This window comes from Cydia strobilella, chromosome 17 (assembly GCF_947568885.1).
Source record: "Cydia strobilella chromosome 17, ilCydStro3.1, whole genome shotgun sequence".
NCBI classification, from domain to species: Eukaryota; Metazoa; Arthropoda; class Insecta; order Lepidoptera; family Tortricidae; genus Cydia; species Cydia strobilella.
In genome coordinates this window covers 6,194,112-6,215,054 of record NC_086057.1, presented here as the reverse complement: position 1 = coordinate 6,215,054, position 20,943 = coordinate 6,194,112, and the positions used below count along the sequence as shown (strand labels likewise).

General features: G+C 38.3%; 2 protein-coding genes across 2 annotated transcripts in view; one reads left to right on the top strand and one right to left on the bottom strand.

Annotated features, from left to right (window-relative positions):
* Positions 1 to 20,943, bottom strand: part of LOC134749012 (large ribosomal subunit protein bL34m) — a 559,836-nt gene that overhangs the window by 184,454 nt on the left and 354,439 nt on the right. The window lies entirely within an intron of this gene.
* LOC134749079 (uncharacterized) lies at positions 911 to 1,681 on the top strand. The gene has a single exon (XM_063683985.1). The coding sequence runs from the start codon at positions 911 to 913 to the stop codon at positions 1,679 to 1,681; it is 771 nt and encodes a 256-aa protein (XP_063540055.1).

The following is a 20,943-nucleotide window of genomic DNA, read 5'->3' as shown; positions in this document are numbered from 1 at the left end:
ATCTGATATAGAATCTGATACTATTTCTCGCTTTTATCGGTGCACGCGGTGTGTATCAAAACAATATCTAAAACTTTAACAATTTGTAAAATCTGAACAGGGCTAATTATATAGCACCATAGTTATATTATTATGTCCCACTGTTAGAGCAGGGCACTTGCCTCTAACTGTGCAAAAGGATTTAGGCTATTAGTTTCTTCAATAGCTTAATACCGATTGTAACCTTGACATACACTATTGAATCTCTTCACATATGTACCATTGTGGATGGTTTACTCGTACCGTCGATATTTTTCTTCACCGAAAAGCAAGAGAGAAGTAACAATCGAATTATACTATTTCCAACATGAAGTCGTGAGATTAAAAAACACACACAATTTGAATTGGAATAAAATTTATGTATCCAACTTCGGTCCATGAACGTAGCCCATGGGTAAGCTAATCTATCGGAGTTAGTAGCAGGTACTGGGCCTAATGTTAGCCCAATCCAATAAACCTTTACTGGGTTTCTTTGTTCTCGTAACGAGGGCAATTTGTAGATCAACAGATGTCTTATATATCATTACGGCCAAATACAGATCACTATTAGACACTAGATGTAGCGTGGACGATGACGTTGATGACTTAAATAATAAATAAATAAAATAAAATAATACCTATTGTTTAAATTTCAGATTTCATGAAGTGTTCATAAAATACAGCACCGCCGGTGACCGCCGCGAGCCTCATCGTTTAGTTTAATTGTATTATCTTCTGAAAGTGGGTTTTTATTTTAACACGAATAATAAAAAAATGCATTTGTAGTACGAACTTTATAGCAGGTGCACATGGTTAAAAAGGTTGTAACCATTTGTAAATGATATTAAATGCCGCACATGTTCTTAACTTTGGCGTAAGGCAAGGTGGAACTATGTCCCCGGCGCTCTTCAGCATCTACATGGACGGGCTTTCACACGCACTGACAAGGACCGGGGTCGGATGCTCCATCAATGGCACAATGGCCAACCACATAGCGTATGCGGACGATATGGTCCTACTAGCGCCATCTGTGGGAGCAATGCGTGAGTTACTCGCAGAATGCGAGAGGTACGCCACCGAGCACAATATGACGTACAATCCTGACAAGTCGGAATTTATGCTTATGGAGGCGGCACATATGCCCGTACACATACCACCACTGCTGCTCGATGGGGTTCAATTGCGTCAAGTGCACAAGGTCAAATATCTTGGCCATATTCTGCTTTCTACCTTAAAAGATCAGAATGACATAGAAAGACAAAGGCGAGCTACTGCGGTACGGGCGAATATGCTGGCTAGAAGATTCGCCAAATGTAGCAACGACGTAAAAAGGCAGCTATTCCTCAGTTTCTGTACAAGCGTCTACACAGTGGAGCTATGGGCCGACTACACCTGTGCGGCGATCAGTGACTTGCGCGTGCAGTATAACAACGCGTGGCGGGCGTTGTTTCGCTTGCCGCCCTGGTGCAGCGCGAGCGCCATGTTCGCGGAGGGGCGCGCGCCGGGCTGGGCCGCGCTGTTGCGTTCGAGGAGCGCCACCGCCAGAAAGGCGATCTACGTCTCCTCCAACACGCTGCTGTCAGCGGTCAGAGAGTGGGACGCCAGTCCGCTGCACGAGCGCTGGAGGACCTACCACAAGCCTGTTGAATTGGGGTCGGGGTGACCCGAGACGCAAGTCCTTATTTAAAGATTTTTGTGTATTTGTTTTTGTATAACATTTAAACACCGTTTTTGTGTAACACATATTAAATCACATGCGGCGCAAATCACTGGATTGAGCTTCATAAACCAAAAGTTGTCTCCACTGAACGCCATTATTATCCTCCAGTTGTGCGAGAAGCGATTGAAATCAAGAAGCACCCCAGAAATTTTAATAGGGAAGATGGTTTTAACTTATCGGCAACTTGGGGACCAGTGATCCAGAAGTTAAAGCCAAGGGATCTATCTTCGGATGTGTGCGCGGATGTTGTGAGTGTTGTGTGTCGGACTATTGACAATAATTAACTTTTATGTGTAGTGGGTGGTTTGAAAATGTGATGTCTACCTCGAACTTTAAATGCACTTTTCGTGGGGTAGTCACACAAATCTCTGTTTTGACATTTTGCTGGGACGTCAGCTAGCCGCGACCACGACCAGTGAAACCTGTGTCGAAACGTCAGTAAATAAAGGTAACAAAATAAATTCGCGATAGACCCGTTTCTAAATGTGATTTAATATTTGTTTTTGTGTTTGTGTATGTCTTAATCTAATTTAATTTAATCATATATCATTATGTAATTCGTTTTAAATGTTTTAAATTCATATGGAATTTTTTTCTGGATTAAATAATTTCATTCATTCATTCATTCATTAAATGTCATATTGCTAGGACTAACGTAGAAGTCTACATAAGTTAAGTAACATGGTGGTAGGAGGAGGAACATATTTAGATTTCGTGACCCACTGAGATTGAGTACCTAAGTACACTACCTAACTTAGAAAATAAGTACAACATGGAACAGCCACGCTTACTTATTAATATCAGGTATTCTTCGCTCATAATGTATGTGTTTTTTTTCGAAAAAAGTATTTTTCTGGATATATTTTATAAGATGTAATATATTTCAAGATTTGTACAAATTTTGATAAATAATTATATTGATGCCCCAAATAGGAAAAAAATACCAGGTAAATTTATCTAATGGGAGGTAATCTATGCAGAAAACAAACGGAGTTGGGAAACTTCACCGGCATTCTCGGCCATCGTGTTTTATGGCGGCCATGTTTTTTTATTGAATACATTTTTCAAGTTTCCGAGTTTATTGCGAATCGGTAGGCCGAGCTCAACTGGCTTCTTAGCTAATTACATAGGTATATTAAATATAATTATTAATAACGGGTCACTCACGTATTTTAAGTCGATAAACGCACGACATGTATCACTCCCGTACCGAGGAGTCTCATCAGGAGCTTGCGTTGACGGTGACGGACCGGCGCAGACTACGGGCCGCAGCCCTCCGCGCCCGATGACTCGGCGCGGGCGCCGGTGGCGGCAGGGGGGGGGGGGTGAGAAACTAACTACCCTTGTTTACGGCATCATTGTCAAATGATGCACACAACACTCACTACGCAATAATGCCATAAACACGTGAGTGACCCGTTATTAATATATTTAATATGTATGTGTCTCACGAAAGTTTTGTTATTAAAATTATATAGGTAGTTAGGTCACCGTTTAAAAATCGTTAAGGCCGATTGTACTTTAACGATTTATTTTGGTTTTCATCTTAAATTGATACGACCTTCACCGTGAACAGCGATCAGCGTTAATGTGACGGTCGGATGGTAACTGCAGCTGCATTACTGTTGCGGCGTCGTCATTGCCGCCGCTGTATCTGTCAATTTCATTAATAAAATGAGTGATGGAACGATTTTATCATCTATGCTCGGGCGAATGTAGGACGCAGTCCTTACAAAACTTAAAAAATATTCCAATTTTAGTTTTAGTGTAAAGCGTTATTAGAATTAGTCATTGTAAATAGCGAAACACTAATATTTGTACAAAGATATAAAGTTACTGTTAATGTGTAATCAGTGAACGGAAATAAAACATGTGTAATACAGGACGCTCGGGAGAAATTCGTTGAATTTTTGCTACGCATTGCTTTAAAAAAAAAAATAGATAATGAAAGTGATTTGGGTCGATATTAGCATAATACAATTCCATATGCCATTCATAATAACGTCAAATATACTGGAAAATTGCATGACTTCTTACACTAGACCACATCTAGTTCATACGAAGCCATATGGCAGTTATAATATTGAACTCTACTGGCATCTACTAAAGTTAAAATTTCAACACATAATATGATCAAAAATGTTCCTCATGAGCATTATTTCGATTAGATGTCGACTGTATGTACCAAAGAAATGTTAGCTATATTAACAGCTCGGCAGTTAAGTAGAAAAACAGGATATTGAAGAAAATGGTTTTCGCGACCAAAAACTTACAAATGACAAATTTAATGTCCCTTGTCTATATAAAACTAATATATTTGTGTTGTTATTTATATCAAAATAAGCTAAAATAGGGTCACTAGCGCCATCTAGTTAATAATATGTACAACATGTGTGTCTATGCATCTTGTCTTTGAAATAAAGCTTTCTTACTTGTCAACCGTCATCCATGCGTTTCATTAGTTTCTTTAGAGGTTATGGGCTATAATCCCGGTTTTTAATTAGAAAGTCTTAGTGTTTTTCGTGTTTAGTCCGTGAAAATGACTTCCAATTTTCTGACGAACGTGCCGAAGCTTAAGGGTCGCGAAAATTACGATGATTGGGCGTTCGCAGTAGAAAATTTGCTGATACTTGAAGGCGCGAACAAGTATCTGAAGGAAGAACCTCAAACAGGCGGGAGTGCAACAGCAGCAGTAGACACTGCAGATGCAAAAGCACGAGCGAAACTGATTTTGACTATTGATTCATCGTTATTTGTGCATATAAAGAGTGCAAAGACCACGAAGCAATTGTGGACAACGTTGAAGACTTTGTTCGACGATTCAGGATTTTCGCGGAGAATTTCTTTGCTTCGTCATTTAATATCCATCAGATTGGAAAACTGTGAAAATATGACGAATTATGTGACACAAATTGTTGAAACCTCGCAAAGATTAAGTGGTACAGGTTTCAAAATCGATGATGAGTGGGTAGGTTCATTGATGCTAGCTGGTTTACCAGAACGATTTATGCCTATGATTATGGCCATCGAGCACTCTGGTATCAGTATAACGGCAGATTCAATTAAAACCAAATTACTCGATATGGAAACAAGTCAAGTAAGTGAGACGGAAAGCAATTCAGCATTACTTGCAAAAAGTTACTTGAAGAAGAAGTGTGGCAACACTAACAAGCATAGACAACAAACCTCTCAAACGTCAAACTCAAATGGAAACACGAAAAATATAATCTGTTACAGGTGCAAGAACGCAGGCCATTATCGAAGCCAATGTCCACTGTTAAGTGAAAAAACAGAAAAGAAAAAGCAGACTAACGCGTTTAGCGTTGTTTTTCTTAGTGGAGACTTCAATAAAAGTGATTTTTACGTAGATTCGGGTGCGAGTCAGCACTTTACGGCGAATGAAACTTGGCTGCAAAATAAAGAGTTTTCGCCGGATATTCCAGACGTTATCGTAGCAAATAGTACAAAAGTTCCTGTTTTGTGTTCCGGAAACATGGACATCACGACTAGTCACGGTTACGCCGTGAATGTGCAAAATGTCCTGTGCGTGCCGGACCTTACGACTAACCTATTATCGGTCAGTGAATTGACCAAAAATGGAAATACTGTACATTTTGGTCCTAAGAAATGTTGGATTCGGAACAAACTAGGAAATTTAGTGGCAGAAGCAGACCTAGTCAACGGTGTTTACAAGTTAAAACTAGAAACAACACCAAGCTGTATGCTATCTTCAACAACAGCTGATGGTCAGACGTGGCACAGCCGTCTCGGTCATATAAATGCCAGTGATTTAAACAGGATGAAGCGCGGATTAGTGGATGGAATAGATTTCCCTGGAACATTCACGGGAAGTAAATTAAACTGTGAAGTGTGCTGTGAAGGAAAACAGTCAAGGTTACCCTTCTCACCAGGCACAAGAGCCACAGAGATCCTTCAAGTTGTTCATAGTGACATATGTGGTCCTATGGAGAAAAATTCAATTGGTGGTGCAAGATATTTCATTATTTTTGTTGACGATTTTACCAGAATGACTTTCATTTATTTCCTTAAAGCCAAGAGTGAAGCACTAAGTCATTTTAAGGAGTTCAAGTCAATGGTGGAAAACAGTCAAGACAAGAAAATTAAATTTTTAAGAACGGACCAAGGCCGTGAGTACTGTAGTAAAGAATTTGAAGATTTCTTAAAGAATGAAGGTATAGTGCACCAGAAAACCAACCCCTACACAGCCGAGCAGAACGGTCTTAGCGAGCGAAGCAACCGTACGATCGTGGAACGTGCAAGGTGTCTTTTGTTTGAGGCCGGCCTAGACAAGAAATTCTGGGCAGAAGCTGCCAATACTGCCGTATACATAAAGAACCGGTCAGTAGCGTCGGGGATAGAAAAAACTCCATACGAGATGTGGACAGGAAAAAAGCCAAATTTAGAAGGTTTGCGCATCTTTGGAAGCCCTGTCATGGTACACATCCCTAAAGAAAAAAGGACTAAATGGGACAAAAAGTCCAAGAAACACATACTTGTAGGATTTCCTGAAAATATAAAAGGCTACAGACTTTATGATCCTGTAAAGAATCAGATCACAACAAGTCGAGATGTAGTGATTTTAGAGAAGAAGAAGAATGAGGATACATTCACAGTTTGTATAGAAAACACAGATTCAGTGGGGGAGTTGACACAGGAATCTGTGGTTAAATTAGAGCCGATTATCCAGTCCAGTGAGTCTGAGTCAGAGTATCTTGATGTGGACGATGAAGGTGAACAGCATGAAGAGGATGGACAGCATCAGTTTTTAGAAGATACTACTCATAGAACAGATGCTCTGCCACAGTTAAAACCTGAAAATCAATTGTCTTCAGAAAATGCTTCACCGAGAAGAGCAGAGGTCACAGAAGGATTGGACACAGTCAATGAAGACAGACTGAAGCGAGAGAGGAAGATACCTGAGCGATATGGTTTTGCAAATACATGCACCAGCAGCTACGTGGGAGAAGATGAGATGACATATGCAGACGCTATCAGTGGACCTGAGAAACAACAGTGGTTGCAGGCGATGGCAGATGAACTGCAGTCTTTCGAAGACAACGAGGTATGGGAAGTTGTCGATGCTCCAGATAACGCGAGTGTAGTGCAGTGTAAGTGGGTCTTAAAAAAGAAACGTGATTGTGACAATAGAGTGAGATATCGTGCGCGGCTTGTAGCTAAAGGTTTTACACAAAAGCTTGGTGTGGACTATCAGGAAACCTTTTCTCCCGTTATTAGGCACTCAACTTTGCGGTTACTATTTGCTTTGAGTGTACAGTTAGAAATGGATATCACTCATTTAGATGTCACAACAGCCTTTCTTAATGGTCACCTTAAAGAAAGCATTTTTATGCATTTGCCAGAAGGTTTTCCTGTCTCTGACTCAAATAAAGTGTTAAAATTAAAAAAAGGCTGTTTATGGCTTAAAGCAGTCATCACTTGCTTGGTATAAAAAAGTTGATGAAACTTTGTGTAACTTAGGATATACTAAGAGTAAACTTGAGCCTTGTGTATTTATAAAGAATCATAACAATAATGATAAAACTATTGTTGGTGTTTATGTTGATGATTTTTTAATATTTTTAAATCATAGTACAGAAAAAGATAATCTTGTAAAGGCACTGAGCCAAAAGTTTAAATTAAAGAATTTGGGTCAAGTGAAACAATACTTAGGCATGAGAATTAATATGAATAAGGATAAAAATGTCATTACTATAGATCAGGAGAATTATATAGAGATGTTGTTAAAAAAGTTTGATATGGAAGATTGCAACCCTGTTGAGACTCCTATAGAATGTAAATTGAATGTTGAAAAAACAAATGATTGTGAAGAAAAACTGCCATATCAAAAACTTATAGGTAGCTTGATGTATTTATCAGTATTAACTCGGCCTGATATTTCTTATGCTACTAGTTACTTAAGTCAATTTAATAATAGTTATTCATATGTTCATTGGAACTATGCTAAAAGAGTGTTAAGATATTTATTGAGAACAAAAGACTATTGTTTGAAATATTCCAAAGGAAAAGCAGAACTGGTAGGTTTTGTAGATGCCGATTGGGCGAGCGATGCTATTGACAGACGGTCATATACAGGTTTGTGTTTTATGAAGTCTGGTTCTGCTATTTCTTGGGAGAGCAAAAAACAAAGGACTGTTGCTTTGAGCTCATGCGAGAGTGAGTACATGGCTTTATCAGAAGCTTGCCGTGAAGCCATTTACTTGCAAAACCTTGAAGTGGAACTGATGGGTTTTAGTAATAAAATTGTAATATACAATGACAGTCAGAGCGCATTGAAGCTGGCAAATAATCATCAATCACATAAGCGTTCTAAGCATATTGATGTTAGATATAATTTCATTAGAGAAGTGATTAGTAATGATATTGTGGAAACAAAGTATTTGCCAACCGCTAACATGCCCGCTGACCTGTTAACTAAAGGTTTACCGGAGGTGAAACATTACAGGTTTATGAAAACACTTGGTGTGGTTCAGAAATGATTTTATTAATGTTCATTGTTAGTAAATCATTTTACATATTTAGTTTCATGTTTAATAAATAACTTGTTTTTTTTGCCTGTGGAATTGCTGTTATAATAAAATAAAAATAAATAGTTTCACCGGTTTACACCTGTTAAATATTAGTTTATTTGTTATTTTGATATAGTGGGGGTGTTGTTATTTATATCAAAATAAGCTAAAATAGGGTCACTAGCGCCATCTAGTTAATAATATGTACAACATGTGTGTCTATGCATCTTGTCTTTGAAATAAAGCTTTCTTACTTGTCAACCGTCATCCATGCGTTTCATTAGTTTCTTTAGAGTCTTCTGTATAGTCGTTCGATTTGTAGCTGGCCCCGAACGGCTACTCCTTTGTCTATTGTTAAGTAAAACCGCACGTGCTACTACCTGCAAAAAAAAGGGTCAGTTCTAATAGGCACCTGAGTGCGGGCTAGTCCAACTCCCAAAAAACCAGTGTTAGTGCGCTCTCCAATAACGCGCCTTTGTTACGCATCTCGATGACACATTTTAGACTGGTTCTATAGCATTCAACTCGCCGGCACTCAGTAACCGTAGAGGGACCACACGAGAAACCGCAAGTTATTTTTCTCTTTGTTCATTTTGAACCTCATTGCAATCTCCATAGAGTGGTAATTCAATAACCGGTTAAAACGTCGCAACCATCTTTGCATGAAAATATATTCCAGCCAGTTTATTAGATCCCATATTATTTAAACAACATGTATTGGAAAAAGTTTCCTTTACTTCTAGGTTTAAAACAAGCCGAAATTCAATTGTTTTATAATTATTTTTTTTCATTACTTCCTACATTCTAGCAACACAATTGTAACACAAAACGCTCACAAAACTTAGTACGTGTAAATAAATTTAAAGGGATTTCAACGGAGCTCGTAACTTTTCAGCGTGAACATACATTTTTTCTAGATTTGCGCGCTTCACCGCGCGCCGTTTTTTACAAAAAGGCCATGTCGGCGCTGTGTATATTTTCGGGTACACAGAACTGCTGAGGCATTGGATGAATTTTGGAATTAAAATGCTAAAGAGATACAAACCTGATTTCAGCTCAGTTTTTATTCGCAGTTCGCTGGGTTAACAGTACAGTTTTTTATGGATGTGGGTAAAAAAATATTCCGCATATTAAGCCACTCGCACGGGAAGCGGGTGAACGAAATACTAAAAATTCGAATTCTGTTGTAATTTTTTTAATCTCACTACAATCTGTAAACTAAATTTTAATGACTGATAGCAGTAAAAAAGGCACAAATATATATTTTTTTATCTTTCAACTTAATTATTTTACGTCCATATGTCTAGATTATTTATAATCTAGCCAAAGAATCACAAAAAAATTGTACTTTATAATGCACTTAAGTATTTATTTTGTTTCATACTTCTTCCAAATATTTATCAAAATCAAAAATTTATGAATAAAAATAATGAACCCCGACTGCCTCTATTTATAACAATTTACGTCATTAAACAGTAAACACGTCATATAAAGTACGAGGGCTCATTCTTCGTGTTTAAATTTAACCATGGCTTCCGACACTTAGAGTTGACATGAAACTCGAGGTCTCAGTAAATTGGCTTCGAAGTGGCTATCATACCCAGAGCTCCCATTTCTAGAACAGACTATGTGAAGTTGTTTGATTATAAGTTGGTCGTTAGCTCCGCGCGTGTCGCGAACACGGACAAGGTGACGAGTTTGTTGACGTTTTTATTCTACGCTCGTGTTTACGTTAACTGATGCGAGTTGGTGACAAGGCGGTGAATTTTATTATAACATAAACAAAATGGAATGAGGAATTGTCGAGCACGACAATTCAATTAGGTATTTTTCCAAAACAATCTGATAATCATGATTAATTTTCGATTATGGGATACAAACAAAAATTGATGTTTCGCTCCCTTAGTCTACTTATTCGGTTAGAATAACTGATTGTTGATTGTTTTTACCTGATGGACATAAAAAGAACGGTAGGTAATGTTTTCGAACAATTCATGAACCTGGTTTGTCCATTTTATCGCAGGTTCGCCTTGGCAAATTATACGCAATGAAACCGGTTTGTAGTTTTGTAAAACGTACCCTGTTTTACATTAAAACAAAAAATCTTAAAAAAAAAGTTAAACTGACTTCAAACGTTTCAGTTGCTAGCGCATATCAGAGTTGGGCAAAAATTATCTATTTACGAATAACCGGGAAGATAACTAAATCATCTTTTATTTGTTTGTTTTATTAACTAAATAATCCGTCAATTGTTATTTTGAATTTATCTAGATCATGAAATAAAACTATGAAAACGGATTATATCGCGTATATTGAATTTATAATACATCTCGACGTTTCGAACTCTTTACAGCGTTCGTGGTCAACGGGTGACTGAGGAAAAATTACAAAGTGCAAAAATACCCACATACTAAAATAATGAACAATCATAGACTACAAACTTTAAGGCTGGTTGTACATGCAAAATCGGTTCATAAGGCTAGTTATACACTATAATTATTTTTCAAGTAAAGATATATATATATACGCGATAAATACTACGCCGGCTCCAACCCTACACCACGGACCCGAGAAGATTTAATTCCCTCCTAAATTGTAGGAGGGTATCCCAATATGGGACCGGCAACAAACTCGGCGGGACACATATTTTCAAAACATCAGAATGTCCAGCATCATCCAACACTAAGGTCTCACAGTCTATGTCTCGCTTGCTCCTTTATCAGATGGACTACAGGATCCCAAGCTGGTGGTAGAGAAAAGCCATCTTCCCTATTAAAGTTTGGATATTTCTTAATCTCAATGGCCTCGCGCAGCATTCTGGGTATGTAACGCTTCTCCTTGGCAAGAACCAGAGGCTTATCAAACTTGATTGAGTGATTGGCTTTATCCTTGACATGCTCACAGACAGCAGACCTAGGTCGACGGTGCTTGACATCAGCTATGTGTTCCTTCACCCGAGTGGAAATGCTCCGTTTCGCCTGCCCGACATATGATAGGCCACACTCACAGTCCAGCCTGTACACTCCTGCAGTCTGTAGAGGGGTATTGCATTTTACAGGCCTCAGGAATTGTGACATCTTCTTCATTGGCTTGAAATATGTTTTTATAGAAGCACGCTTCAAGATGTGGCTGATCCTGTCCGTGACCCCCCTGACAAAAGGCAGAATGGCAGGCCTGCGCTCGACTGTGGGGATCTTAATGTGGGACCTCTGGTTGACCCGCGGTATCCTGAGCTCGTTTGCCTGGAGCGCACGCCTGGCATGCTGGAGCTCTGCGGCCAGATGCTGGTCATCACATATCCTCTGGGCTCTCTGAAACAAAGATTTGCCTACTGTAACAAGTTGACTGGGATGGTGATGCGATTTGCCATTTAAGTACCTATCAGTATGAGTAGGTTTCCTATACACAGTGCGACCTAGGGTGTTATCAGGATTTCTTTTTACCAATACATCTAAGAAGGGGAGAGAACAGTCTTTTTCCAACTCCATAGTAAATTTTATTTTGCTATGGATGGAATTTAGGTGATCCAAGAAAGTTGAGTTTATTTTTATTTTTATCGCGTATACCTATATATATATCTTTACTTGAAAAATAATTATAGTGTATAACTAGCCTTATGAACCGATTTTGCATGTACAACCAGCCTTAAAGTTTGTCGTCTATGATTGTTCATTATTTTAGTATGTGGGTATTTTTGCACTTTGTAATTTTCATATTTCATATTTCATATTTATTTATTGCAACCATGGTTTTATAGGTATTACAAATTCTTGGTAGTTCCACATGGACCCCGTGGGGGCATAGCAATATTACATGCATACTTAGGATCTAATCTTAAATCTATGTGTATAATATAAAAGTAGGTCAATTTAGTAGTTTCTATACATATAAGCCGAATTGAATCAGATAATTGTCAGTGTATTAAATACAGAAATAAACGGGCAAATAATTATTATTAAGTGATGTCAAGTTATATAAGTATTAAAGTAATAAGAATGTAAATGTTTTAGAAATAGGATTAATATTAGAGTGCAATATGTCAATAATTTGATTTTTCCTCAGTCACCCGTTGACCACGAACGCTATAAAGAGTTCGAAACGTCGGGATGTATTATAAATTCAATATACGCGATATAATCCGTTTTCATAGTTTTATTTCATGAGTAACTATCGCGGTAACCGAAGACAATATTATCTAGATCAGCTTCATTTTTATCTAGATAAATCAGTTGGGATTTTAAATAAAAGATGAATGTCAGTAGTACAGTGTCAGTGGGACGGTTTGACCCGACGTGACATTCTATTTATTATTATAAGCTTACTTCAATAACAAACGAGGCCAGTTATCTTCATCTAGATAATTTAACTAAATAAAAAAGTTGGCAACGCACTATTTGTGATTGAATTTATCTTCGAATAAATTTATTTGAACTGATTTTATTTGAAATAATTATCTAGATAACGCCCAACTCCGACGCATATGCAACGGGACAATATTTTATTTTACCCTTTTTGAAGTCGGCTTTACTTTTTTTAAGATCATTTTATTTTTCCATTTTTGATTTCAGTTTGGCATCATCATTCTGTATGACTCGTTTCTGTGTGGCCAAACTGCCATGTCACTAAACATTTCTGCGCTTCGAGTACGTATCAAGTTTCAAGGTCTTGATCTGAAATCATCATGATTTGGGGAGTTGGACTTCATGCAACCCATCATCAGAACTAAATCTTAATAAAAATGTTCCTTCAGAAATTACTTAACATAACGAAAAGGACAAATCGCCAAAAGTGAAATATGCGTTGTTAAAGAGTCCCATTCTGGGCATCATCAGCAATTCCACTTCATCATATGGCACTGTTTCGAATGAAAATGCTCAGTTTGTTGATGAAAATACTAAAATCGCCCTCGCGGTCTTACTACGCGGATGTAGGATCCTACATCCGATATCGGGTCGGACAATGTGAAAACGCTCTTATACTCAACTTGTTTTTAAACTAACAAGATCTAACGATGCAAATAATTTTCATTAAGTCCAAAGTACATCTTAAAGATTCCGATTTTTTATCATGCACATCAATGCTGTTAAACCTATAGCACCCATTTCTGTGTTAAACCTATCTGTGAAATACGAGTACAATAAATTGTCAAGACAATGTATAGCCCGAAGCCGGAGGTGTGAGCAGTAAATCAGGCAGGGCATTCCTATCAGCTACGGAATTTCGGAAGGGTAGACTCAACGAACTAGTGTAACATGACCCCCATACATATCAACTGATTATTATTAACTGATCACTTGATGCAGCAAGCACCAAGGGTTAAAACCAAATCAAGCGTGTTGATTTTTCAAACAGGATGTTTTTTCAACCATTACCCATTTTATTGGAGGTAAATATAGAGGTCGTATTAAGCAAATTTTTACTACAGGACCAACTGAAATCGAGAAAAAAGGCTGGTTCATCTTCTTCTTCCTCGGTCCCTCATTGCTGAGGATCGCGACCATGTATGCTCCGTCTCCATAGTGTGCGGTCATAAGCCACATGAGTCACGCACTGCATGTTGCCGCCAACCACCCTCTTCACACCATCAGACCATCTCGTGGGTGCTTTTCCTCGCCCGCGCTTGCCATCCATTTGACCCAAGATAATCTGCCTTTCTAGGTCATGCTTCTTAGACCGCATGATATGTCCAAAAAAGCTGAGTGCGCGTTCTTGACATATTGTAGAGAGCCGCGTGGTGATTTTCAGCTCCTCTAGGATGGACTTATTGGTTCTCATAGCCGTCCAGGGTATGCGTAAGAGTCTTCGCCAACACCACATCTCAAAAGCGTCGATTTTCTGGCTGGTTCATACATTTTGGTTAATTACAGTTATGCCGATATTTTCAATAGGAGAGCCAAAATTATTTACGCGATTTCGAGGTTACTCCTAGTTGGTATAAAATCTAAGGCAATCCGTTAACCGTTGGGTATCCGTAGTAAATGGCACCAAATATTTTATATTTTGATGTTCACAGATGCTTTTCCACTGTTTGATTGTTGCCATAATCTTATTTTGCGGCAGATAACGACTGGCCAGACAAAAATGCGTAATTAAATAAGCTTGTATGTAATAAGCGATTGGAATCATATCCTAGGGCCCGTGCCGTGGCGCCGACCCACGCCGATCTCGGTCACGGCACGGCTAACCGCTGACTTGTGCCGTTCGCGAGCTCGTGCTAGCCTTAGGGCATCCAGGCGTAGTAGGTAAGGTGAATTCTTCAGTAAAAGTGTAAAATTTGTCATTCTAATTTCCATGTTGCGCGCGCTGGTGGCCTAGCGGTAAGAGCGTGCGACTTTCAATCCGGAGGTCTCGGGTTCAAAATTCAAACGCCGGCTCGTACCAATGAGTTATTCGGAACTTAAGTACGAAACGAGTACGAGTATCATTTGATATTTATCAGTCGCTTTTCGTTAATTGTTAGATCACTAATGTGTCCTACAGGGCGGAGCCACAGTACGGGAAATATACGTACTTATACATAGTCACAGGCTAAGCTTGAAGTTCGGACCCATTTGGATAACAATATGTTCGGGAACATTCGAGGGCGTTCGGGGAGATTCGTGGCTATTCAGTCTGGCGGTAATGGCCCGGCCAAGAGATTCCGATCGCACGTAAATGACCAGATCGGCCCTTACACAGGGGTGTAGTGCAGCTGCCTCAGCTGGCTTTAAGAACACGGTTACTATATCATCCGCATAAGAGAAGTTTTAACAACTTAAGCTTTTATAAGGCAGAGGGAGTTTATTTCCCACCTGATTTTGAACTTTATTTCAAAGTGATAGGGTTCAATTTTGCATAATTCCTAACACCTTTGTGCCTTAAGTGACCTTTACAACTAATTTTTTGTTGCCGACTGTACAGCGATCTGCAAAATTGCGCAAAAGCTTTATGAATGAATGAACCCACCAAAAACATTTTCATGTAAAATGTTGCCAGAAAGAAGAAGAAAGAAAGTACATTTATTTAGCATCATAAACATTGGACAATGCATTGAAAAACACATACAACACAAACTAGACGGTCATCGTACTATCAAAAAATTCTCATGTAGAGTAAAGCTTCTAACTCCACACACCCTAACTTCAAAAACTCTACAGTTAGGCAAAATATTATGTGGCTTGGCCGTTTCGTTAACAAGAACTATTGAATAACAGAAAAGTAAAGTAAATAAATTTTTCATCCTAAACATAAAAAAACATCCAGGCCTTATTGACGACAACGCAGCATTAGATGCTAGTACAATTTGTCTTATATGTGTGGCCCTTGCCCCCTTACCTCGTCTTGTTCGATTCTGCCCTTCTATTATTTTTCGTAGTGACTCAACCGCCTGGAGATGCGACCTCTATGAGCGGAATCGGGAGGCTATGATTCTTTCAGGAAATATGTTTTGTTATCTAAACTCCGCGCGTCGCATTAGGGAGTAGGGGGCGGCCAGGGCTCTATACTGCATTTAAAATTGATGCTGAGATTTAGGCCTTAGCCTTTTTTAGGGTTCCGTACCCAAAGGGTACAAACGGGACCATATTACTAAGACTCCACTGTCCGTCTGTCCGTCTGATCGTCTGTCCGTCTGTACATCTGTCCATCGGTCACCAGGCTGTATCTCATGAAACGTGATAGCTAGACGGTTGAAATTTTCACAGATGATTTATTTCTGTTGCCGCTGTAACAACAAATACTAAAAAGTACGGAACCCTCGGAGTCCGATTCGCACTTGTCTGGTTTTTTAACCATTGTGTAAAAATATGTATTTTGTATCTAAAGGTGACGTTCGGATGTCACCTGCAGCTGCATTATTGTTGTGGCGTCGTAGTTGCCACCGCTGTACCTATCTGTCAATTTCCTTGATAAAATAAGTGACGCAATTTGTACAATAAGTTCTTAGATTTAAGTCCCCGGCAAGCTCGGCCGAATTTCACCTTCCCATACAAACGGAGTTTCGTTTTCATTTTAAAACTACGTTTTGAATTGTAACGAAACTTTGCATATACAATGACTATAGCGCCAGTTTATAAAAAAACGAAATACAGCAAAAACAAGTTTTGTATGAAGAACTTAAATTCGCTCTATTTTTTTACTATGGTATCTGAAGCTACATAAACTAATTACAGATCTAGATATACCTTACCTTATTGTAAGTATAAAGTTTCAGAGCAATCTAAGCAGCTAGTCGTTTTAAAATGAGAGCGTAACTATTATACGTTTTATTACTTAATGTTAGACTGTAGACTCCGTGACCACAGCTAGTGCAACCTAGCTGAAACGTCGGAAAAAAGGTAAAATAATGAAATTTAATCGCGTTAGACCTGTTAATGACATTAATTATGTGTACAAAACGGGAGAATTTAAAGTGTTAGACTGTAGACTGTAGCAAATGTAGGTACTTAAGGCACATGTTTTGGCGAATTGGCCTCAATGGTGAGATTTCCTACCTACGTTTTGTGGAAACATGTTGAGGTCGTATTAATAAAGCTGTTGCATGAAAATATATTCATATTTAACGTTGCTCTTCAATCGAGCCCTAAAAAATTCAAAATAAATATTGTGCTTCAATTTGTAAAATTCATACGTAAAGGATAAGAGCGCCGTAATTTAATTAAAAAATAATATAAAAGATTTAATAAAAAAATCGCCGGCATCCTTGTCCAGTTCCGGTATTATTTCAGGCGAACTCACTTCAGATAATGAGTTAGGGCCTTAATTAAAGTGGTTTGTTAAAAAAGCTGGGGATTTTATAAGTAAAATGGTTCTAATTTTAGTGTCAACAAGCAAAACTTTTGAAAACTGACTATGGATTTTCGTAAAACCAAACCTTGTCATCCCTTACCATCGTTGAGTAAATATACAAAGAATACAGTTATTTTAAAAATATATTACCTATAGTAACCAAAGAAGAAAATTGATTGTAGGTACTAAATAAGTTTCTTAATCGTGATTTTACAACTCCTCTTGGGCATAAAAATTGGCGTAATGCCAACGTCATCGTGGATTATGGAAATTATACTTTAGGAACCTAAGCCTATACCGTTTTCTTTAAGAATTATACGTATGTAGGTAAGTATAGGTAGTATGCGCAGAATAGGTAACTATAGGTATAATCGTATCGTGTATGTAAGGTATGCAACTGAACCGAACCCTGATAAAAGCTAAATCCTGCTAATAATATTGTAAGTGTGCATGTTTTTCACGCAAAATTACTGAAGCTAGATGCTGCAATGGATGCGGATGAAATTTGGCACACAGAATATACGAGTTTGTTCTTTAGTAGTCTCGTATTTAGTTTCGAACCTGAGTTAATATACAAAATCCTTGGTTTGCAAACATTTATAGTGCAGTACCTATTGACATTAAAAAGTTCTACCCGGTTATAAAATGGTATCCGTAATATGGATAGTTTTAAATAAATAAGAAATTGAAAATAAACTGCCTACATAGGTTCTAATGAAATCTGGTCATATATAAAACCGCCAGACCCAGACCAGATGAACCGACGATCTGGTTAGTCGCGGGAAACCGTTGGTTGAGGGCAGCGAATGACCGTTCGTTGTGGAGATCCTTGGGGGAGGCCTTTGTCCAAAAGTGGACGTCTTTCGGCTGAGATGAGTATGATGATGATGATATATTCAAAGATAATGAACACGGATCTGAACAACGTCGGTATGAAATGTTAAGTGCTTGTAAATAATAAATCGTAGGCTTATACAAAGTCTATAATATCATACTACCTCAAGATTAGTAAAAACGTAACCTTAAAGTGTTATGTTGATATAAGTGACAGGCTTATCAGTCAGTAAATCTTATTACTGCATTTTTTTTTTCTAAAGCTAGGTAAGTATTAGTGTTATTCTTACTAAAGGTCTGCATTAGGTATTAAATATATGTAATTGTCATTACTGGTTAGCCTCAGAAATAATATATCTAAAAACCGAAACTCGTTATTTAAAAAAAAGTCACAAAAATTTAAACCTAAATTAAACAAATTTAAACTCATACACACACTTTAAAAAAGTCACCTAAATTTATCTTTAAAAATTAAATCAATTCAGACTCAAATACAAGTAAATTCCGATAGATTGCTGCCGATGCCGTTTGATTTGGCAAAGGTATCTTTGACATAATTGTCACAAGTACAGCGCTCTGTAGCTTACGAACCCTAGGGTCTATCAAAACTGGTAAGCCAGAGGCCTACAGGCTACCACAATTAAACTAAATACTTGTTAAGCTTAGTCAAAATTAATACGGCGTAGACACTAATCACAAATGTAAACACTCAATAACAATATAGAAAACACTCTAAAGCCGATTATAACACTCAAACATAAAATGCAAATTGTTCCCCAACTGAGACTCCACGAATTGCGAACTAGAAACTAATTAAACCAAACTTGCGAGATGACGTCCAATTCAAGTTAATCCTTGTCTACTTAAGGTGCCAGGACTCTCAAACGAAGGTATAAAGGTCATTTTTGCTTGGTCAAGGAGACGGGCAAAGTTTAAGCAGTTGACTGTTGCATTGTGCGGTAAGACTAATGCCTAACTTTACGCTAAAGTTGAAGGACTTGAAGTGATACTAGTTTTAATAGCTGTAAGTATTTTCGTAATTGTGACAACAAATAGGTGCTCGGACAGTCTCCGGGCACACGTCAGTCTTTAATTAACACAAGCTGGCTATCTTAATTAATCAAATTTTAGTGACCTAAGCTTGGACATTTAGGATGAAGGATATCGTGTTATGCTTTGAGTTAGGATAAAGGCCTTTGAATCTAACGGATAATGGTGAATCTGGTCACAGAGCTGACGTAGGAAGCCAAATGGTAATTCAGGTGAGTGAATTTAGTTTTAAACAGTCGTTTTTCGCATCCAGAGGTAAGTTTCGTGAGGCTTACGTTGGGGGTCGTATATTATTTAATTGCTCTTTGTCGTAGAAGCATATCGCTTAGTTATCTATACTATTTTATGGCACATATTTATTAAGGATAGGCTAGAGTCATTGAAACTATGTAGTTTTCAAATTGCAATTTGCAAAGTAAGTCACTTTAATTCATAAAAAACGGCCAAGTGCGAGCCATTCACTCATTCAAGGGTTTGTTGTAACTTACAGCCGGGCTAGCACATGATTGGCGCGAGAGTATCTCGCCGTGACATAGACTGCCCATCCCCCTTTAATCCATACAGTTAGTAAAAGACGGGTAGTCTATCTCGCGGCGAGATACTGTCGCGCCAATCATGTGCTCGGCCTACTGTAAAAACACCAAACTATACATCGACGTACATAATTATATAGGTACGAGTAAGTTTGTAATATCGATTATTATGCTTATGAATCTTATATTAGGAAAAAAAATACAGTTTCGCTTCCGGCAGGACTTGAACCCGCAACTTCCGCAATCCGTGCGTTGCTCTTAACCAATAAAGCTGCGCAAGCCTACTCGAACCTCGCAAATCTAAAAAAACCGGCCAAGTGCGAGTCGGACTCGCGCACGAAGGGTTCCGTACCATTACGGAAATATCAGCAAAAAATCACGTTTGTTGTATGGGAGCTCCATTTAAATATTTATATTATTCTGTTTTTAGTATTTGTTGTTATAGCGGCAACAGAAATTAATCATCTGTAAAAATTTCAACTGTCTAGCTATCACGGTTCATGAGATACAGCCTGGTGACAGACGGACAGACGGACGGACAGACGGACAGCGGAGGCTTAGTAATAGGGTCCCGTTTTTACCCTATGGGTTTCCATTTTCTCCTTTAACATAAATTTTGGAGGATCGCTCGCAGACGTATCTGCATGCAAAAAAAATGATTTATTATGCTTATGGTTTAGTAAATAAGTAAATATATTTCTTTAAGTAAGTACAATATAAAATTTAGACAAAGCCAAAAAACAGTACATTTAACTCGCTTTCCAATATCATAAACCAAACACAGAGCGACAACAACTCACGTAAAATAAAGCGAGTCGAGTCTCCAATCCTGTCTTACAAAGTGCCCGCAATATAGGTGATCACAGCTCGATATCCTACTGTCGAAACATCATAAGTACTTGGGAAAACCCCACTTATTTAAGCCTTTTCGTATTGTTGTAGTCCCAAAACGTTATTCATAAGCCAAAGGTCGCAAGTGTGGTTTAAAGTAATACGTTTATAGGTCATTTTCAATACTAGCGGTGGCATAGTCGCCTGAACACTTGCATATTGGTTTGGCGCGGAGCCACGCTGGTAATGGTCGAACACAATATTTCAATACAATCACAAACGTAATGAAAATACGTACGGGACCGTGCCAAAACTGTTTTTAATTATTTCCTCAGAGACCCGTATGATTATGGCCGTTCCGGAGCTTACGAAAATTGAAACATTTTGTAATCTTTTTGTATCTAGATGATAATAACCAAACTATAGTTAGGTTCAACACAGTTTGAATATTATTTCTAATTATTACAAACATTTAAAGTTAAAGTGGGACTGGGCTGGTCATGTCTGCCGAATGACATGTGGGCCAAAATAACCACAGAGTGGGTGCCCCATGAGTCAAACCGGGGATCCGGCAGACCTCGTCGGCGATGGAGGGATAACTTGGACTCCTTTTTGAGCGACTGGCCAGATGTAGCTCAAAACC

Bases quoted from the DNA above. Each gene is read 5' to 3' on its own strand.
- LOC134749079 (XM_063683985.1), top strand. From the start codon at position 911: ATGTCCCCGGCGCTCTTCAGCATCTACATGGACGGGCTTTCACACGCA.